Below are 20,841 nucleotides of genomic sequence, written 5' to 3' on the forward strand. Positions count from 1 at the left end.
CTTTGGATTGCCATCTGGACCTCGGTTCACAGAGAAGGTGGACTTATTTCGGTAGCCATTGATGACAGGCTGAAGAAGGCATGGCAGAAGAAGCACAAGAGGACAAACAAAACCAAAGAGAACAGCAATAAAAGGAACGTAAGAATGTTCTCTGGATAAGGACAAATAAATGGTGCTTGCTTGGAAGGTGTGGCATTTGTGAAAGTGCATAGTTGAGGTCAGGACACCCCACAGACACTCCATAGTGGAAAGGAGTTTCAATCTTGCCGTGAATCAGGTGTCAGCAAACTTTCTAAGTAAAGGCCAGATAACAAGTTATTTTAGGCTTTACAAGTCATACGGTCCTTATCACAACTACTTAACTCTGCCATGCAGTGCAAAAGCAGCCCCAAACAATCCATAAACAAGCAACCTCAGCTGTGTTCCAATAAAACTTTACAAAATAAAGCAGGGGTGGGGGACAGATACGGCCTAAGGGCCATAGTTTGCCAACCTCTGCCATAAATTAAGTTCTGCCTCTTTGAGGCCTCATTAGGTTTCCAAAGTCTGAACTCTTTCTACAGAGGTAATACTATAGTGGTTGAGACAGTGAGCTTTGCATCAAACAGACCTGAGTGTGAGCTTCAGCTCCAGCACTTTCTAGATGTGTGTCATTGGGCAAATTACTTAATCTCTTTGAACCTCAACATCTTCATCTGTAAAACCATAGTGTCCACCCCTTAGGGTGCCTATAAACAGTCAGTGATGATGCATGCTAATCACTTAGCAGAGGGCCTCATCCCCAGAAAGTGCCCAGTAGGTACTGGCTGATATTACTAGCTATTAAGGGGACTTAGTAGATGAAGGATAGGGAAGTGGTGTCTTACAGAGGGGATAATAGGATGGAGAAGACAAGAGAGCCCCTCAGCTCTGGGTGCAGATGTCACATTGACTCCATTGAGCTTCTGGAGGTAAGACTCCCGTCTCCGTAAGATTTTCTTCTGAGCTTCAAATTTAACCTGCAAAAGAATGTATGTAATGAAACGAAGAGACTTATGCAGTATCACCGCAAAGAATGGAAAACAAAGAGAAGAGAAGGCTGTCCCACAGATGACTGGGTCATGGTCTTAGCAGATAAGGAAACCATAATGATGGGGCAGCAATAGACCTAAGAAGGTATTAGGAGAAAAGAGTGAGCTCTTGTGTAAGCTCTTCATTTTAACCGATCTTTCAGATTGAACACCCAAGCTATAGGTCAGTGCTGTGATAATAGAAATGTTTTATGTTGGTATTATGTGCTATATAATTTAGTAACCACTAGCCACATGTGCCTAATGAGCACTTGTGATGAGGCTCATGTGCCTGAGGAACTGAATTTTTAATCTCATTTCTCTTTTTTAAAAGATTTTATTTATTTATTTATTTATTTTGACAGAGAGACACACAGGGAGAGAGGAAACAGAAGCCAGGGGAGTCGGGGAGGGAGACGCAGGCTTCCTGCGGAGCAGGGAGCCTGATGCGGGGCTCAATGTGGGCCTCGATTCCAGGATCCTAGAATCATGACTTGAGCTGAAGGCAAATGCTTAACAACTGAGCCACCCAGACACCCCTTTAATCTCATTTAATTTTAGTTAACATATACAGTCAGTTACCTCTGCTGTAACAGGACATAAGCATTTCTACGCTATGCTATGCAAAATCACACGAAGGAAATTACAGGGCATTAAGAATATACTTATCTTGATGAGCACTAATATATAGAATTATTGAATCACTATACTGTACACTGGAAACTAATTTAATACCATATGCTAACTATACTGGAATTAAAATAAAAAAAAAAGAAATCAAAGAGCTCATGGGAAAAATGGGGTTAGGCACACACATTCCACAACTTCATCAGTAACGCACACAGAAAGGATAGGAACCTAACAAAAAGGGTAATACAGTTTTACACGTTAAATGGCTAAGAAATGAGCACCTGGAGGCCTCAATTGGCTAAGCGTCTGCCTTCAGCTTGGGTCATGATCTCAGGGTCCTGGGATAGAGCCCTGCATCAGGCTCTGGGCTCCCTGCCCAGTGGGGAGTCTGCTTCCCCCTCCCCAACTCTCCCGCTGCTTGTGCACTCTCTCTCAAATAAATAAATAAAATATTTAAAAATAATAAAAAATTAAAAATTAGGGGTGCCTGGGTGGCTGTCATTAAGCATTGCCTTCAGCTCATGTTATAATTCCAGGGTCCTAGGATCAAGCCCCACATTGGGCTCCTTGCTTGCTGGGAAGCCTGCTTCTCCCTCTCCTACCCCCCCCCCCCCCGCTTGTGTTCCCTCTCTCACTGGGTCTCTCTGTCAAATAAATAAATAAAATCTTTGGGGCGCCTGGGTGGCTCAGTGGGTTAAAGCCTCTGCCTTCGGCTCAGGTCATGATCCCAGGGTCCTGGGATCGAGCCCCACATCGGGCTCTCTTCTCCGCGGGGAGCCTGCTTCCTCCTCTCTCTCTGCCTGCCTCTCTGCCTAGTTGTGATTTCTCTCTGTCAAATAAATAAAATATTTAAAAAAAAATAAAATAAAATAAAATAAAATCTTTTAAAAATTTTAAAAATTAAAAATAATAAATGGTTAAGAAATGTATAGACACATACTACAATAAGAATGGTCCTTTACCCTGACAAAGACCTGAAGTTTGCTTGTGGAGGTGGCTGTCCACTTGTGAATGATCATGAAGCAGTGAAAGGATGGTTATGTGTCACATACAGAAAGATCTAGCAGCAGACACGGATGAGAGTGGACCATGCCACACTCTGTGAGAACCTGTAGATGTTTGAGGTGTGAGCATGTGTTCATTTTATGTATTCTTTTTTTTAAGATTTTATTTATTTATTTGACACAGAGAGAGAGAGAGAGAGATCACAAGTAGGCACAGAGGTAGATAGAGAGAGAGGGGGAAGCAGACTTCCTGCTGAGCAGAGAGCCCAATGCGGAGCTTGATCCCAAGACCCTGAGATCATGACCTGAGCCGAAGGCAGAGGCTTAACCCACTGAGCCACCCAGGTGCCCCCATTTTATGTATTCTTAATGCAGCTCAGTTCTGCTGGGTACAGTTTGCTTCTTTCATCTGGTGTTTCTTGTGGACAAAAAAAAAATCACTTGTAAGCCACTGTGAAATTTGCATTATGTTCAAATTATTCCTTAATCTATCAATCCGTTGGAACAAATTTGTATTTTTAAGATAAGCATTACAGCAGAATTGACTGTATTTGAAATCAAATAGCCACATGTAGCTCATGGCTACCAGGCTGGAAAGTGCAGCTACGTATAAAGCAGCAAGAGTACTTACTACTCACACATACAGAGAATAACAAAAAAGCAAGGAAGGAAACAGGCATTTCCCGATATGGCTTCAGAGTTTGGAAGACGTAACAGGTGTAAAGTTAAAATTTCAGATCCATATTACTCAGCCACCAAAAAGAATGAAATCTTGCCATTTGCAATGACATGGATGGGACTGGAGGGTATTATGCAAAGCAAAATCAGTCAGAGAAAGACAAAGTGTATACAATTTCACTCATATGTAGGATTTAAGAAACAAAACAGTTGAACAGAGGGGAAGGGAAGGAAAAATAAATTAGGATGAAATCAGAGAGGGAGACAAACCATAAAAGACTCTTAACTCTAGGAAACAAACTGAGGGTTGCCAGATGGGAGGTGGTGTGGGGATGGAGTAACTGGGTCATGGGCATTAAGGAGGCCACTAAGTGATGAACACTGGGTATTGTTTGCAACTGCTGAATCACTAAATTCTACCTCTGAAACTAATACAGTATATGTTAACATAAACAAACAACTGCATTTGAAAAAAAAAACTTTTCAAGATTCATTAACATACTAATTTTAAGCACCTGTTGGGGCATCTAAGTAGAGCTGTCCAGTCAAGCTTCCTACAAGGCTGGCACCATTCCCCCTGATGGAATCAGGGAGTGAAAACGTAAGCTGGGTACCAACCTTGAGCTGTTCCTCGTAGCTCAGCCTCCAGAGTGGTATCACAACATCAGCTAGCCTTTAAAAAAAATAATTCAGGCACTTCATTCATTATATAAATATGTACTGAGCACCCACTATGCCTAGGTACTTCCTGCCACCATTTTCTCTGGCATTTTACTTATTCAGGAAACCTAACTCTCATGCCGCTGGGGACATACAGTCTGGGAGAAGAGCCCATTTTGGTGCTGTATACTTAACAAAGCAGAACAGATGGGCAAACTTAATATAAGAAAAATCCAGATTTATCAGGAGGTAATTAATCATATTACAAAAGGCTTCACTGTTGGGTTCCTTTAAATAGCTCACCTCCCTAATGCTTTTAAAATATAATTTGATTTAGAAAATACATTTGTTGCATAAAATGAGGTATATTTGTGTTTGCATGGCTGCAACGGGACTATTCATTTGTAAGCCATTTGTTTGCTCCCTGGATTCCTGGTTTTCAGTGTACCTGCCCTGGACCTTTATAGAGACAAGGTCCCAGTTTAATATCTCATTTCTGTAAAAAACATACTTAGAGGCAAGGAGAATATTTTCTGCCATCACAAAGCATTTCCACCAACATTATTCAGGTGTCTTCAAAGTTGCCCTGGGTATCCTATCTTAGGCGCCCCCCTGAACACTTGCAATGCCATGTTAGTTACATCAGGAATATAGAATTTCAGTAGGCCCAGAGATTCAGACTTGCTAATGGAAAACGATATCTGCCTGGCCCTTACCTTTCCTGCCAGGAACCATCAAGTGGTCCAATGTGGCTTGCTTTCTTGACTTTTCTGTCCTCTTTGACACTTCTTGGTTATCACGTTGGTGAAGTTTCCCTCACATGCTGAGCCCAAAAAGAGCTTTGACCAACCTGGATGTTTTGTGGCACACCAGGGGAGCAATCCTGGTTTGGAGAGGAGACCCACCCTGGAGAGGAAACACCTCGGGCTATGCACTGGGACTCTTCTCTTAATCTCTGCCAACCACAGAAACACTGACATTCACCTGCATGAAAGGTGAACAAACAGAAGTTGGGAAACAGAAGCACAACTCTCAAACCCCTTCATTCATTTACAAACCCTTAGAGAAGCTTGGCACCCAGCACAGTGCCTGGCACAGAGTCAACACTGGGTAAAAGCAGTCCTGCTGAATGGAACTGAATTACTGCATGTCAGGTACTGGCTTAGGTTCCCAAAATAAAAAGATGAGGAAAGTATACTCATTGTCCTCCAGGGAAGAGTTTAACTCTCTGTATACACTCCAATGGCTAGTCCCTCTCCATATTCTACCCTCCCACCCAAAAACCAATCAGTGAACTACTATTCAGTAAGTGCTATGTGCAAGACATCGTGCCACACAAGATTACAATCTAATAGAGAAGATCAAGTCCAGATGCAGGAAAAGATGACAATAAATAACACAATGTGATTAGTTCCTGACAAATGCCCAGGAAAAGCTTCCCAGAGCAAGTAAGCCTTGTACCAGGTCTTAAAGGATGGTAGGGAGGTGAATCAGATATTTATAGGGCAATGGCTAGACCAGTCTGGCTAAAACAGTAATTCATTTTGGGGAACAGAGGAAATGAGGTTGAAAAGTTATATCAAAGTGAGATCTAGAAGAAAGTTAATGCCCGAATTATTATATTAATATTATAATAATATTATTATATATTATATATTATTACATATTATATAATATATGATATATATAATATATGATACAGTATTTATTACATATAATATATATTATTATATATTAATATTATTTATTGCGAAGGCAACAGTGAGTTGATGGAGGCTTTATATAGAGAAATAAAGATGAAATAGGGAGGTTAATAAAAAGGAAGTTCAGGGGCACCTGGGTGGCTCAGTGGGTTAAATCCTCTGCCTTCGGCTCAGGTCATGATCCCAGGTCCTGGGATCGAGCCCCGCATCGGGCTCTCTGCTCAACAGGGAGCCTGCTTCCTCCTCTCTCTCTGCCTGCCTCTCTGCCTACTTGAGATCTCTGTCTGTCAAATAAATAAATAAAATCTTTAAAAAAAAAAAAGGAAGTTCAACAGGATGTCCACTCTCACTACTGTCATTCAGAATGGAACTAGAAGTCCTAGCTTCAGCAATCAGACAACAAAAAGAAATAAAAGGCATCCAAATCAGCAAAGAAACAGCTAAACTGTCACTCTTCCTATACAGAAAACCCAAAAGACTCTACCAAAGAATTGCCAGAACTGATACAGGAAGGGGGCGCCTGGGTGACTTAATTGGTTAAGCAGCTGCCTTGGGCTCAGGCCATGATCCCAGGATCCTGGGATAGAGCTCCACAGTAGGCTCCCTACTCAGCAGGGAAGGGTTGTGCTGCTTGCTTCCTGCTTGTGCTGTCACACTCTCTCACTCTCGCTCAAATAAATAAATAAAATCTTTACAAAAAATAACTTCTTAAAAAAAAACTGATACAGGAATTGAGCAAAGTTGCAGGACATACAATCAATGCACAGGGGCGCCTGGGTGGCTCAGTCATTTAAGTGTCTGCCTTTGGCTCAGGTCATGATCCCAGGGTCCTGGAATCGAGCCCCATGTCTGGCTCCCTGCTCAGTGGGAAGCCTGCTTCTCCCTCTCCCACTGCCCCTCCACCAGCTTGTGTGCTTGCGCTCTCTCTCTATGGCTCACTCTGTCTCTCAAATAAACAAATAAATAATCTTTAAAAAATCAATGCACAGAAGTCAGTTACATTTCTATATACTTACAATGAGGCAGAAAAAGAAATCCATGGGATGCCTGGGTGTCTCAGTCAGTTGGGCATCTGCCTTCAGCTCACTCTGCCTGCTGCTCCCCCTGCTTATGTGTCACTCTCTCTCTCTGTGAAATAAATAAATAAAATCTTTAATAAAAAAGAAAAAGAAAGAGAAATCAAGAAGTCCTTCCCATTTACAACTACACCAAAAACCTTAAGATACCTAGGAATAAACCCAACCAAAGAGGTAGAGGATCTGGGGGCGCCTGGGTGGCTCAGTCATTAAGCCTCTGCCTTTGGCTCAGGTCATGATTCCAGGGTCCTGGGATCAAGCCCTGCATCAGGCTCCCCAGTCCGGGGGAAGCCTGCTTCTCTCTCTCTCCCACTCCCCCTATTTGTGTTCCCTCTCTTGCTGTGTGTCTCTCCATCAAATAAATAAATAAAATCTTTAAAAAAAAAAGAGGTAGAGGATCTGTATTCAGAAAACTATAGAACACTTATTTAAGAAACTGAAGAAAACACAAAGAAATGGAAACATTCCATGCTCACGGATTGGAAAAAGAAATATTGGCAAAATATCTACGCTAGGGTGCCTGGGTGGCTCAGTCTTTAGGCACCTGCCTTGGGCACAGGTTGTGATCCCAGGGTCTTGGGATCAAGGCCCGCATTAGGCTCCCTGATTGGCAGGAAGCCTATTTCTCCCTCTCCCACTCTCCCTGCTTATGTTCCCTCTTTCTCTGTGTCTCTCTCTGTCAAATAAGTAAATAAAATCTTTTAAAAAATAAAATAAAATGTCTATGCTACCTAGAGCAATCCACACATTCAGTGCAATCCCTATCAAAATACCATCAATTTTTTTCACAGAGCTGGAACAAATAATACTAAAATTTGTATTGAACCAGAAAAACCCCAAACAGCCAAAGGAATGTTGAAAAAGAAAACCAAAACTGATGGCATCACAATTCTGGACTTGAAGCTGTATTACAAAGCTGTAATCCTCAAGACAGTATGGTACTGGCCCAAAAACAGACACATAGTTCAATGGAACAGAATAGAGAACCCAGAAATGGACCCCCAACTCTATGGTCAACTAATCTTCTACAAAGCAGAAAAGAATATCCAATTTAAAAAAGACAGCCTTGGGGTGCCTGGGTGGCTTAGTTGGTTAAGTATCTGCCTTTGGCTCAGGTCATAATCCTGGGGTCCTGGAATTGAAACCCACATCAGGCTTCCTGCTTAGTAGAGTCTGCTTCTCCCTCTCCGTCTAACCCTCCCCCTTGCTTGTGCTCTCACCCTCTCTCTCTCTCAAATGAATAAAATAAAATAGACAGTCTCTTCAACAAGCGATGTTGGGAAAACTGGACAGCCACATGCAAAAGAATGAAACTGGGCCACTTTCTTATACTGTACACAAAAATAAACTCAAAAGGGATGAAAGACCTAAATGTGAGAGAGGAATCCATCAAAATTTTAGAGGAGAACACAGGCAGCAACTTCTTTGACCTTGGCCTCAGCAACTTCTTGTTAGAAATGTCTCCAAAGGCAAGAGAAACAAAAGCAAAAATGAACTATTGGGACTTCACCAAGATAAAAAGCTTTTGCACACCTGAGGAAACAGTAAACAAAACTAAAAGGCAGCATATGGAATGGGAAAAGATATTTGCAAATATCTTATCAGATAAAGGGCTAGTATCCATAATCTGTCAAGCACTTATCAAACTCAACACCCAAAAAACCCAAAAAATCCAGTCAAGAAATGGGCAGAAGACATAAAGACATTTCTACAAAGACGACACACAAATGGCCAACAGACACATGAAAAAGTGCTCAGCATCACTCCAAATCACTCCAAATCACACACAAATCAAAATCACAATGAGATACCACCTCACACCAGTCCGAATGACTATAATTAACAAATCAGGAAAAAACAGATGTTGGCAAGGATTCAGAGAAAGAGGAAAGCTCTTACAATGTTGGTGGGAATGTAAAGTGATGCAGCCACTCTGGAAAACAGTATGGAGGCTCCTCAAAAAGTTGCAAATAGAGCTACCCTATGACACCTAGCAAATTGCACTAGGTATTTACCCAGATACAAATGTGGTGATCCAAAGGGGCACCTGCACCCCCAATGTTTATAGCAGCAATGTTCCACAATATCCAAACTATATAAAAGCTAAGATGTCCACCGACGATGAATGGATAAAGAAGATGTAGTGTGTGTATACACAGTGAGATATTACTCAGCCATCAAAAAGAATGAAATCTTGACATATGCAATGACATGGATGGAACGAGAAGGTATTATGCTAAGCGAAATATGTCAATCAGAGAAAGACAAATACCATATGATTTCACTCATATGTGGGATTTAAGAAACAAAACAGATGAACATAGGGGAAGGGAAAGAAAAATAAAGTCAAGGTGAAAATAGAGAGCAAGGCAAACATAAGAGATGCTTAACTCTAGGAAACAAATAGAGGGTTGCTGGAGGGGAGGTGGGTAGGGGAAAAGGTAATTGGCATTAAGGAGGGCACTTGAAGTAATGAGCACTGGGTGTAATATGCAACTGGTGAAACATTAAATTCCACCCCTGAAACTAATAATACAGTATATGTTAATTAAATTGAACATATAAAGAATTTAAATCAAAAATTTAATAAAATTCTATTATTCTAATCTAATTCTAAATCAAGAATTTAATTAAAAAATAAAAATAAAGAAGAGGGGGGGAAAGCGAGCTCAGGAGGGCCTGGGTGGCTCACTCTTGGTTTTGGCTCAGGTCATGATCTCAAGAGTCATGGGATCAGGCCCTGCATCAGGCTCTGCACTCAGTGGGGAGACTGCTTGAAGATTCTGTCTCTCTACTCCTCCCCCTACTCACACATGCTCTTGCTCACACTCTCTCTCTCAAGCAAATAGATAAATCTTTAAAAAATAAAAAAGTAAATTCATGTTTGAGGCATGTGTTTGCAATGGTAAGGAAAATATCCAAATGGAAACATCTAACAAGTAGAGAAGCAATACTATGAGTCATGAGAGAAGTTAGGGTTAGGGATTTGGTTGAGTGTAAGTCCAAGTTGTTAGATTTTTTTTAAAGAGCTTTCAGGGGCACCTGGGTGGCTCAGTTGGTTAAGTATCTGCCTTCGGCTCGGGTCATAATCCCAGAGTCCTGGGATCAAGCCCCACATCGGGCTTCCTGCTCTGTGGGAGCCTGCTTCTCCCTCTCCTTGCCACACCCCCTGCTTGTACTGTTTCTCTGTGTCACATAAATAAAATCTTTTTTTAAAAATTCATAAATAAATAAATAAGAGCTTTCAGTAAAAAGAGCAAAAGACCAATGACTACACCTGGGAAAAAGGCAGTATCTGGAGAACAAGAAGAGATGCTTGTGACCCAGGAGAACATGGAGCTTAGAGGCCAAGGAAGATGCCTTTAGGTAAGGCCCTGACATATCCAGTAAGTCCGCGGCCAAAGAAAGAAGGGAAATAAGGCAGTACTAAGTGGCAGAAAGGAGGACAAAATAAAGGTCTGAGATCTTAGGCGTGTAGACCCTAGAGTCAGGCAGACCTGAGTGGTCCCCTAACTCTATCACTTACTAGTTAAGTGGCCTTTGGCAAGTCAATCATTCCCGATGGCTTTCTTTTTTTTTAATCTGTAAAATCAAGATAATAATAGTACCTACCTCATATAGTGGTTGTAAGAGTTAAATAAAGGATAATTAATAAAAAGTACTCAGCAGATTAAATACAGATGATGAACAAAATACATACATACATACATACATACATACATACATACATACATATGATGTCTGTTAAGCTCTGAGCATAGCACCCAGTACCTGGTGAAAACTCAGTTAACTGTCATGATGCTTAAAGACAGTAGAGGACTGGGTGGTGGTGGCAATACTGATCAGGGGGGAGGACAAGGAGGAGTAACTATAAGACAAAAGCTGCAAGAACTAGAACAGGTGAGGACCACACTTTAGAAGGAGGAAGGGATCCCTTTGCCTCCAACACAAGAGTCAGTGTTGTTGCCTATTTACTTGATGGTGCCTGATCATGGCTGTGTAACTTGTTTGGGTACCAAGGACACGTGAATGGACTTGGCTGGACACCTTAATGATGAGCTGTGAAATTACCTTTTTGCCATTGTCCTCTACATTGGATTATATCCCAATGTTAAGTCATACCTTAATTCAGAACACACACACACACACACACACACACACACACTATTCCTGATGTATGTAACAGATTTATTGACAGAGATTCCCCCATGGCTTCCTCTTATTACTGTGAAATTTGTATGCTATGTCCACTGGGTACTTAAAGGATGCTGACATGTGTGCTATAATATTTAGCCCGTATACCTTTGTGTGTGTTTACCAAATACTAAAGAAAGTAACTGTCACAACATGGAGGCATTTGCAGGGTGGGGGGGTACTTCACAAATTTCTAACAAAACAGATTTAAGCTGTCTCAAAGTTGAGGTGTTCATAGATAGCACCCAGGAAAAGGCAAGTTACTAAGAAAATGGGCTTTAGGGGCACCCGGGTGCCTCAGTCATTAAGCATCTGCCTTCAGCTGAGGTCATGATCCCAGGGTCCTGTGATCGAGCCCCGCATCAGGCTCCCTGCTCAGCCGGAAGCCTGCTTCTCCCTCTCCCACTCCCTCCGCTTCTGTTCCCTTTCTTGTTGTGTCTCTCTCTGTCAAATAAATAAATAAAATCTTAAAAAAAAAAAAGAAAGAAAATGGGCTTTGGAGCCGTATTCTAATCTCACCTCTGTTGCTCACTAGCTATATGACTTTCCAACAAGATACTTAAGCATTATGAATGTCAGTGCTATCATCTATCAAAACAGGACGAGAACCGGGGTGCCTGGATGGCTCAGTGGGTTAAAGCCTCTACCTTCAGCTCAGGTCATGATTTCAGGGTCCTGCAATCAAGCCCCACATAGGGCTTTCTGCTCAGTGGGACGCCTGCTTCTCCCTCTCTCTCTCTGCCTGCCTCTCTGCCTACTTGTGATCTCTGTCTGTCAAATAAACAAATAAAATAGGACGAATACCACTTACTTTTCAGGGTTGTGCTAAAATTAAACGAGCTCGGACACCTGATGGCTCAGTCAGTTATGCATCTGCCTTTGGCTCAGGTCAAGATCCCAGGGTCCTGGGATCCAGCTCCTCCCACTGGGCTCCCTCCTCAGGGGAAAGCTGGCTTCTCCCTCTTCCACTCCCCCTGCTTGTGTTCTCTATCTCACTGTGTCTCTCTCTGTCAAATAAATCTTTTAAAAAAAGCATTAAAAAATAATAATAAATAAAAATAAATTTTAAAAAAGAATTAAAGAGCTCATATATACAAAGTGCTCAGGACAACACCTAACACAGCAGGAATTTGATATGTGTCATTATCCCTCCTTAGGCTCTGATTCAAAGCACATCACTTCACTTCTTTATGTCTCAATGTGTCTGACCTACAAAACTGGCGAGATGTAATAAAGCATGTGAGTAAAATGCTGCTAGGATAAGTAAAATTATGCGGGAAACTTATAAAACAAAACAACTTTCATAACAGTCTGCTTTAGTGCGTGCTGGAGTGTGGTGGGCTTAAGACCTGTCCTGGACCATCTATTAATACCATCAAAAGTGTGTGATCTGTGATAAACATTTTTCTAAAGTGAGACAAAAGTATGTATTTGATATGAAGAAAAGCAAAACTGGAGAGAGGAAATGAGTGAAGAGGTAGGAGACAAAAAAGAAGGACTGGGCAAAGTAGGGGCAGACTGAAGGGGGAGGGTTGCTGCAGGCCCATTTAGGGGTTGGCAGAGGAGGGATGGGGAGCTGAGGACTGAAGACAGCTATCTGTACCCCACAACATTCAGACTTATTTTGAGTGTGTGGGGTCCTCTCACTGGTGAATGCCACCATGACTGTGCTCCACTTGCCCTGTATCCCAGCAGAGGGGTCTTGTGCATCTATGTTTCTTCCTCCAAATTATCAGATATGGTCTAAAATAGGACCCTACTATTGCCAACAAGTCACGGCTCCTGGTAAAGACCTTTTTACCATATTTAGTAATTTCTGTAGTGAAATATATTTTTCAAGGCAGCATAATAATACCAGTCAAAGTGAATTATGTTTCTTTGTTTCTTGATGTCAGAGGGGGCATTTGCCCACAGAAAAGTCTGGTTTCATTTCAGAGTTTTTCCTATTTAAAAAAAAAATGCTTGGGTTAAAAAAAAAAGTGTGTGACATCTACTCAGTTTCTTCTGTAGGAATTAATCAGAAAGGGACTCTTGGTCCAGAGCTGCCAGATAGGAGTGAATTAGGTTTCTTTGTTTCTTGATGTCAGAGGGGGCATTTGCCCACAGGAAAGACTGGTTTCATTTCAGAGTTTTTCATATATATATATATGAATATATATATAAATATATATGAATATATATAAATATATATATGAATATATATAAATATATATATGAATATATATAAATATATATGAACATATATAAATAGATATATGAATATATATATAAATATATATATGAATATATATATATATAAATGCTTGGGTTAAAAAAAATGTGTGACATCTACTCAGTTTCTCCTATAGGAATTACTTGGAAAGGGACTCTGGGTCAAGAGCTGCCAGATAGGAAGGTAGACTAAGTCTCTAGGGTTGGAATAGCTAACCTGCCTGAAATGCTCAGACAGGTTCCAATCCGAGACTATGTGGTAGGTCCTGTTCCGTGTGGAGCCAAGGAGCTTCTTGGACCAAAATGTTTACACACAGACCAGGGTCCTGCTTACACTCTCTGTTCATCCTTCCTTCAGCTGGCCTGGCCCCCGACAAGGTTCTCGGCAAAATGAGATGGACATAGGGGTGTATTGCAGAGTCCTCACTGCATTGCACGTTCAATCAGGTCCTTCCCCCACCAGACCCCTTCACCAGCCCCTCCATCCCCTCTTCTTCGGGCAAATTCTACCCACCGTGTCTGTAGGAAAGACTATCACTGAATTTGGGCCAAAAGAGGGCTGAGGTCACAGCACAGGCCGAAGCCCGGCCGGCCGCAACCTTGGACAGCCAGCATATGTCCCGTCCGTTCCCACCTCCTCCGGCCTCAATTCTCCGCCCCGCGGGCAATTGGGATCACTAAGCAGTTTTCTCTACCATAAGGGTTCCATCGGGCTTTCTGAGCTCTTCACGTACCCCCCCCCCCATACCTTTGCAACCAATAAGTCCTCTTACAAACCTGAGGCGGCACAAGAAAAAGCCAGCGGGCGGCCTGGATAGCTGCCGCTGGGGAGAGTCACTTCCTGGTGCCGCAGAGCGGCTCAACTCCCGACGCACACGCAGCCAGACCCCGGCAGGCGCGACAGGACGCGGGGCTCCTCCCAGGCGCGAGTCAGCCGGCCCTGCCGGAGCAGCCAGTTTTGGGGGGCCCTCCTTCCTACTTTAACGCGGCGCTTCTCTAAAGACCTTCGTCAAAATCACCCAACGCCCTGTTGCCCCTCCCCGCCCCTGCCCCGCACCAAGGTTTCTCCCCAAGGTGCCCTCTCCTCCCCTCCCAGCGACCCCGCCCACCGCCTGCTCTTCTCCCCGTCCCATTGGTGGATCTGGATAAGCCTAAAAAAAAATCACAAAGAAATTTGAACTACAGTGTGAATAGTGCTGCCTATCTCAGGGTGCTTGCGATTTAACTCAACCAAAATTATGGGCTCAGATCCATGATGGATTGGTTGGAAGATTGGGAGATAAAGGGTAGGGCGGTTTCTTCAAATCGCAACTTTTTTTTGAGTCAACCTTCCTTGGGGCCCTAGGGACTTTCCGACATTCGTTCTCCTTCTATATTTTACATTACTTCAGAAAAGTGTTACATTCTTATGACAAGGTAAACCTGGTTTCTTAAGTGGATCCCACACGGGGCTACTAAATCCTCAGGGCAAGAATTGCTTTTCAACTTCAAAAGACAGAAGGAGACTAGCTACTGATGTGGGAAACAAAGGCAGAAGGAAATGCAGATAAAATTAAATATCCCTATAACCCGTAGCCCAATGACAAATACTTGACGCAGGAGGAGTATAACCTTTCTCCAGGAAGCTCCCAGCTGTCTTACCCTGTCAATCTTTGTTAGCATATGAAAATCCTTTTAGAACTTCCCTTATCTTTACTTCCCCCAACTCCAAAGTATATAATCTGTCCTCCTCACAATCACCCCGGCAACAGCAGCTATTTCTGCTGGCGGGTCCAGTCCCATACTTTAGTAAAACAACCTTTATGCATCAAAGATGTCTCAAGAATTGTCTCTTGGCCATAGGCTTCGGACCCCACCAACACAGCACTACTCCAAAAATACATCAGATACCAATAATTTATTTATCAGCTCCTGGACTACGTTCAGTGATTCCTCTAACTTTTAGAGGGGTGGGAGCCCAGCCAAATGAGTAAGAGAATGTTGAAGTATACACACATGCGTGTGCTGTAAAAAAAAAAAATGTTTTTAATAAAATTAAAATTAAAATTTACAGCAAAGTAAGTACACATTTAATGACACTTTATTTTTTATTTTTAGTAGTAATTAGACTTTAGTGGAAATCACTTTGTAGCTAAAATTTCAGTTGTTTATTCAAAGCATAATATGCCTATTATGTGCAAGCCAATGCATTAGCCCTAGTGAGTGCAGCAGTAGGTTATACATGGCCAAGTGCTTCAAATAACAGCAAACATTGTCAGCCAGACCAAAGTTCAAAGTCTAATCTGCCAGATAGAAGGTGTGTGAACTTGGGCAACTTAATTGCTCAATGCCTCAGTTTCCTCATCTGAAAAAGATGTCCATAGTAATTGCACCTACCTCACAGGGTTGTGATAGAGTAAATAGGTTAATAATGTAAAGTACTTAGAAAAGAATAAGCACACACTCGTTAAGTGTTAGCTATTACCATCCAAAAATAATTTTAGATATTGTATATGTATACATACTTACACACTCATACATATATATCCTTTCGAAAAAAGAGACAGAGATCTTTCACTCCTCATTCCAAAGGCTTAAGCAGGTAAAGGCTTGACTCAATTTATGGCCTTTCCTTTTTTTTTTTTCTAAGATTCTTTTTTATTTTTTTTTCACAGAGAGACACAGCAAGAGAGGGAACACAAGCAGGAGTAGGAGAGGGAGAACAGTCTTCCCGTGGAGCAGGGAGCTCAATGCGAGGCTGATCTAGGACCATGACCTGAGCCAAAGGCAGATGCCTAATGACTGAGTCACCCAGGTACCTCCAATTTATGGCCTTTTCTAAACACTCTAACGGTTCTTAAGCACTATGTTAACTCAAACCATTGCTTCGTATTTCTAGGCTTGCACATTGCTATCAAGTGAGACCAGGCTGGAGAATGCACCTTTGGTTCTCTTCTCCCTTTCTCTCCTCTTAGACCTCTTTTATGCAGATAGACAGCTCTATTCCTTTCTCCACCTCTTCTTTCCTTTTCTTCTCCTTCCCATATCCTTCTGCTCCATTATCATTTCTCACCTTGGCATTCATTATTGTGCCTAGTACAGAGCCGGGTGCCCTAATAGAAGCTCAATGAATATTTGATGCATTGAATTGAATCCTTCCCTTGTCTATTTGAAAGGGAAGGGCATATTTTCACTCACCCTCACCCCCACCTGTTCTGAGCATCCAAGTGAACTCCTTTAAAGCAAGTCTGTCATTTGAGAAGGCAGAGAACCCTGAGGGGTAAAGAGAGAAAAGAAATTAAGGAAGTTATAATGTAATTATTTAGCCATTAACCCTTTTATATTTATTTAATCTAATAAAGCATGTTCTTCTATAAAAGAGAAATCATCACATTTGTAAGAAGGAAAAGAAATATCCCATATTAAAGAAAAGGCTAGACTCTTCAACTGGAAAAGTCAATAAATGGACATGTCATAGGTGACAAGCAATACTGTTTAATTACATAAAAGTTGAAGCCGAGATAACCTTTGCTTAACTGGGTTATCAGCAAACCAAATCACAACAACGTGAAGTTTCTAAAAATTTGTCATTCTTGTTTTGGTCTGTAGGAGATTTCAGAGAGGCTACCACATTAGCTTTTAAAAATAACATGTATTAAAATCACTTCCATTAACCACATTTCTTCAGGTGTGACCGCCTTAGACGCTGAGAGGAATAGTTGCACAGACCACGCCCTCTAAATTGCGTGACCCAGTGGGAAGACTCACAAGGGAAGAATGCACAACAATGGGCTTTGGTAATTCTAGCAAAGCAGGGGATCATCCCGTTAGTGAGGGAAGGGAAAGAATGTGAGGATTGAGTTTAATGCTTAAGATTTGAATTACCCGAGAAGAGGTAGGAGCTGCAGCAGGGAAACAAGAATGAGCAATTTGTGTCCAAGACCCAGGAGGAGGCAGGCCAGGCTAGATGGAGGGGTTGTGCTGAAATAGTTAGCGTTCTGGCCAATGAGGTCCCTAGGTCAGGAGGGATAATGAAGGGCCTGGAGTGCTGGATGAGGGGTTTGATTTAGTTTTTTTTTTAACAATAGGCAGCTAATGAAGAGTTTTTCAGGAGATGTTTCTGGAACAGAACCCTAGATGCTGTGTGTAGGTTAGATTTTAGGGTGTATTGGCTTGGAAGCTGAGGGAGACTGCTGCAGTCGTCTAGATGGGAGGCATTAAGTCTCTTTCTGTACCAAGGCAGGTTACACTGCGTTCTATTTTTTTTAAGATCGCATTTATTTATTTGACACAGAGAGAGAGACATCGAGAGAGGGAGCCACCCAGGCGCTCCTACACTGCGTTCTGTAAGAATTTCTCAAAATGTGTTGGGCACCTGGGTGGCTCAGTCCGCTATACATCTGCCTACCGCTCTGACCTGAGTCCCGGGATGGAATCCTATTGGGGGGAGGGGGGTGTCCCTGCTCAGCGGGGAGTCTGCTTCTCCCTCTCCCTCTGATCCTCCCCCATGCTCATGCAAGCTCGCTTTCTCTCTCTCTCTCAAATGCATAAATAAAATCTTTAAAAAAATTTCATAAAATGTGGACAAGGGCTCATCTACAATGTAATTAGCTGGGGTGACTGTAACAAGTACTCGTTCGTGAGCCCCACCCTGTACCTACAGAATCAAAATCTCAGGGGGATAGAACTCCGAAATATTTTTTTTTAAGATTTTATTTATTAAAAAAAAATTTTATTTATTTATTTGCCAGAGAGACAGAGAGCACAAGCAGGCAGAGAGGCAAACAGAGGGAAAAGCAGGCTCCCTGTTGAGCAAGGAGCCCCATGTGGGAGTCCCAGAACCCAGGGATCATGTCTTGACCCAAGACAGACTCTTAACCTACTGAGACACCCAAGGCATCCCATATTTGAGTTTTTAACAAGCACTGATTGTGATGTTCATCAAATTTTGAGACTTACCTCCGTGCATCAACTGAAATACTAGGTGATTAGTTGAAAGTTCAAAAAACTCAAATTATAAAAGCCCTAAAATAGAATATAGATAATTATGCATCTGAAATTTGGACATAGGAGGACTTTCTAAACTGAAAACCAGTAGGGAAAAAAAAACACCAAGTAGGTAGAGTTTACTACATAAACCCTAAGAATTTCTATATGACAAAGATATAATGAACAAATTAAAAAATATACAACAGACAGAAAAAGATATACAAGTATGGCAAAGGATCATTATCTTTATTGTATAAAGAGCTTATATAAATGGATAAGAAAAACACAGTGACCCTAACAGAGACCTTGGCAAAGGTTTGAAGAGATAATTCACAGGAAAAGAAACATAATTGTTCTACCTCACTAGTAATGACAAAACATGCAAAGTATATAGATGAGCAAAGATTTTTTTTAAGATTTTAAAAAATTTATATATTTGACAGAAAGAGATTACAAGTAGGCAGAGAGAGAGAGGGAGAAGAAGCAGGCTCCCTGCTGAGCAGAGAGCCTGATGCGGGGCTCCATCCCAGGACCCTGGGATCATGACCTGAGCCAAAAGCAGAGGCTTTAACCCACTGAGCCACCCAGGCACCCCTAGATGAGCAAGGATTTGAAAAGATCTGTTATTCCTCGAAGTAGACCACGGACAGTGAGGCAGATGCTCTTGCACACTGCTGGTTGGATTATAAATTGATATAGAGTTCCTGGGAAGCAATTAGAATAAAAAATTTTTTTTTAAGATTTATTTATTTGTTTGTTTGTTTGACACAGAGAGAAAGATCACAAGTAGGCGGGGGGGCGGGGGGGGCAGTCTCCCTGCTGAGCAGAGAGCCTGATGCAGGGCTCCATCCCAGGACCCTGAGACCAGGGCCCGAGCCAAAGGCAGAGGCTTAACCCACTGAGCCACCCAGGCACTGCCGAATCAAGAATCTTTAAAAATATCACATTATTTGCCCCCGAAATTTCATCTCTGGACTTTATTCTAAGGAGATAGAGATGTGGACAAAGATATGCCTAAGGGTCTCACAGTTAAAAATTTAAAAAGCATCGGGGCACCTGGGTGGCTCAGTTGGTTAAGTGGTTAAGCATCTGCCTTCTGCTCAGATCATGATCCCAGGATCCCGGGATAGAGCCCTGGGTCGGTGTCCCTGCTGGGCAGGGAGCCTTCTTCTTCCTCTCCTCTCCACTTATGCTCTCTCTCTATCTCTGTCTCTCTCTCTCTCAAATAAATAAAATAAAATAAACAAAAAAGCATCTTTAAGGTCCAACATTAGAAAACAGGGAATGATTACCTAAAATATGGTCTATCCATAGACAATTTCAGAGATACTAAAAATGACACCCATGGTATGGTGTTAGAAGTCATAATGGCATTACCTCTAGGGTGTGGGGAGTAGCTGGCAGGGGAAATGAGGGGTATTCTGAGGTGCTGATAATATTCTATTTCCTCATCTGGGTACTGGTTATAGAGGTGTGTTCACTTTGCAAAAAATGATCAGTCTATACTCTTGATATGTGCACTTTTCTATATGTGTGTTACACTTCAGGAAAAATTTAACTTAAAATTGTGTCTTTGAAAAGTTTGTAATGACATCAAAATATGTGTAGAAGACAACCTTAAATGAAAAAAACAGGATAAAGAATTACCCGTTCAGTACGATTCTATATGTATAAAGCAAAAAATGCATTGGAAGGCAATACACCAACTATTTATAATTGTTGCCTCTAGATAGCAGGCCTAGGAATGACTCATTTGTCAGTTTCCTTTTCATTTCTGTACTTTTCAAATTTTGTTTTACAATAGACAGGCATTACATTGATAATAAGAAAAAAGAGTAAAATATCAGAGAAAAAAGCGAATTGATGCATCTTGGTAAAGCCCCCATACTTCAGACTGTGAAACTGAGAACCAGATTTTATCAATTCCTGTGAAAGTGATTTAGACTCGGAGGGACTAACATACACAAAGCAGATTTGTAGGATACTGACTTACAAGCCAGTTTCTAGTGACTGAAATATTCTGTCTAGGATAAAATATCTTCTTATCTCCTATCTAGGGTTATAACTACCAGCTATTTATGTACTGGAGAAACCAAACTAGCAATCAGAAGGTCACTTGCAATTTAAACAGACAGAGATGAATGGTTTTGAGAGAGGTCTTTGGGTTGATTGTAACATGCTTTCCAGACTGGCATTCCTGTTACTTGAACAGTGTTGAATAAACACTGACTCTCCACTGTTCTTTTTTCCATCACATCTAACTACTTACTGTTATGCCCGAGTTTTCACATCTGAGAGACCACCAAGGAGCCAACATCGATGTAATCCCATGAGGGTTTAATTGACAAGCTTAAGCTTGGGCCTAAGTATACCCGATGCAGTGGAGTAGGGACTCAGAACCCGAACCAGATCACAGTCAGAGTTTTTAAAGGCAGAGTAGGGGTGGACTCGGTGGTGGGTGAGGACAAAGGGGGTGTTCAGAAGGGCTATCAGGGTAAAGAAGACTATCAGGATATTGGAGTCCTGGTTATTATCAAGCCAAGGCCGTTTTTCCCTCTAATAAGACACTAACATGAAGACAGTTGGGAGTTTCCTGGTGGAATGTCACATTCCTCCTATCAAGCGTCCTTGTTAGTGAGATTTAGCACTGGGACATTTGTAAACAGAG

General features: G+C 41.8%; 1 protein-coding gene across 1 annotated transcript in view; it reads right to left on the reverse strand.

The window, feature by feature from the left end:
- TRMT2B (tRNA methyltransferase 2 homolog B) overlaps nucleotides 1-6,799 on the reverse strand; it is a 53,764-nt gene extending 46,965 nt beyond the window's left edge. The window contains 6 exon segments of the mRNA XM_045994459.1: nucleotides 3-69; nucleotides 867-998; nucleotides 3,980-4,034; nucleotides 4,738-4,785; nucleotides 4,787-5,005; nucleotides 6,741-6,799. Coding sequence (XP_045850415.1) covers nucleotides 3-69; nucleotides 867-998; nucleotides 3,980-4,034; nucleotides 4,738-4,785; nucleotides 4,787-5,001 — 517 coding nt within the window. The 5' untranslated portion in view covers nucleotides 5,002-5,005; nucleotides 6,741-6,799.
- Nucleotides 6,800-20,841: the final 14,042 nt, after the last annotated feature.

Source organism: Meles meles, chromosome X (genome assembly GCF_922984935.1).
Source record: "Meles meles chromosome X, mMelMel3.1 paternal haplotype, whole genome shotgun sequence".
In the NCBI taxonomy this organism is placed as follows: domain Eukaryota; kingdom Metazoa; phylum Chordata; class Mammalia; order Carnivora; family Mustelidae; genus Meles; species Meles meles.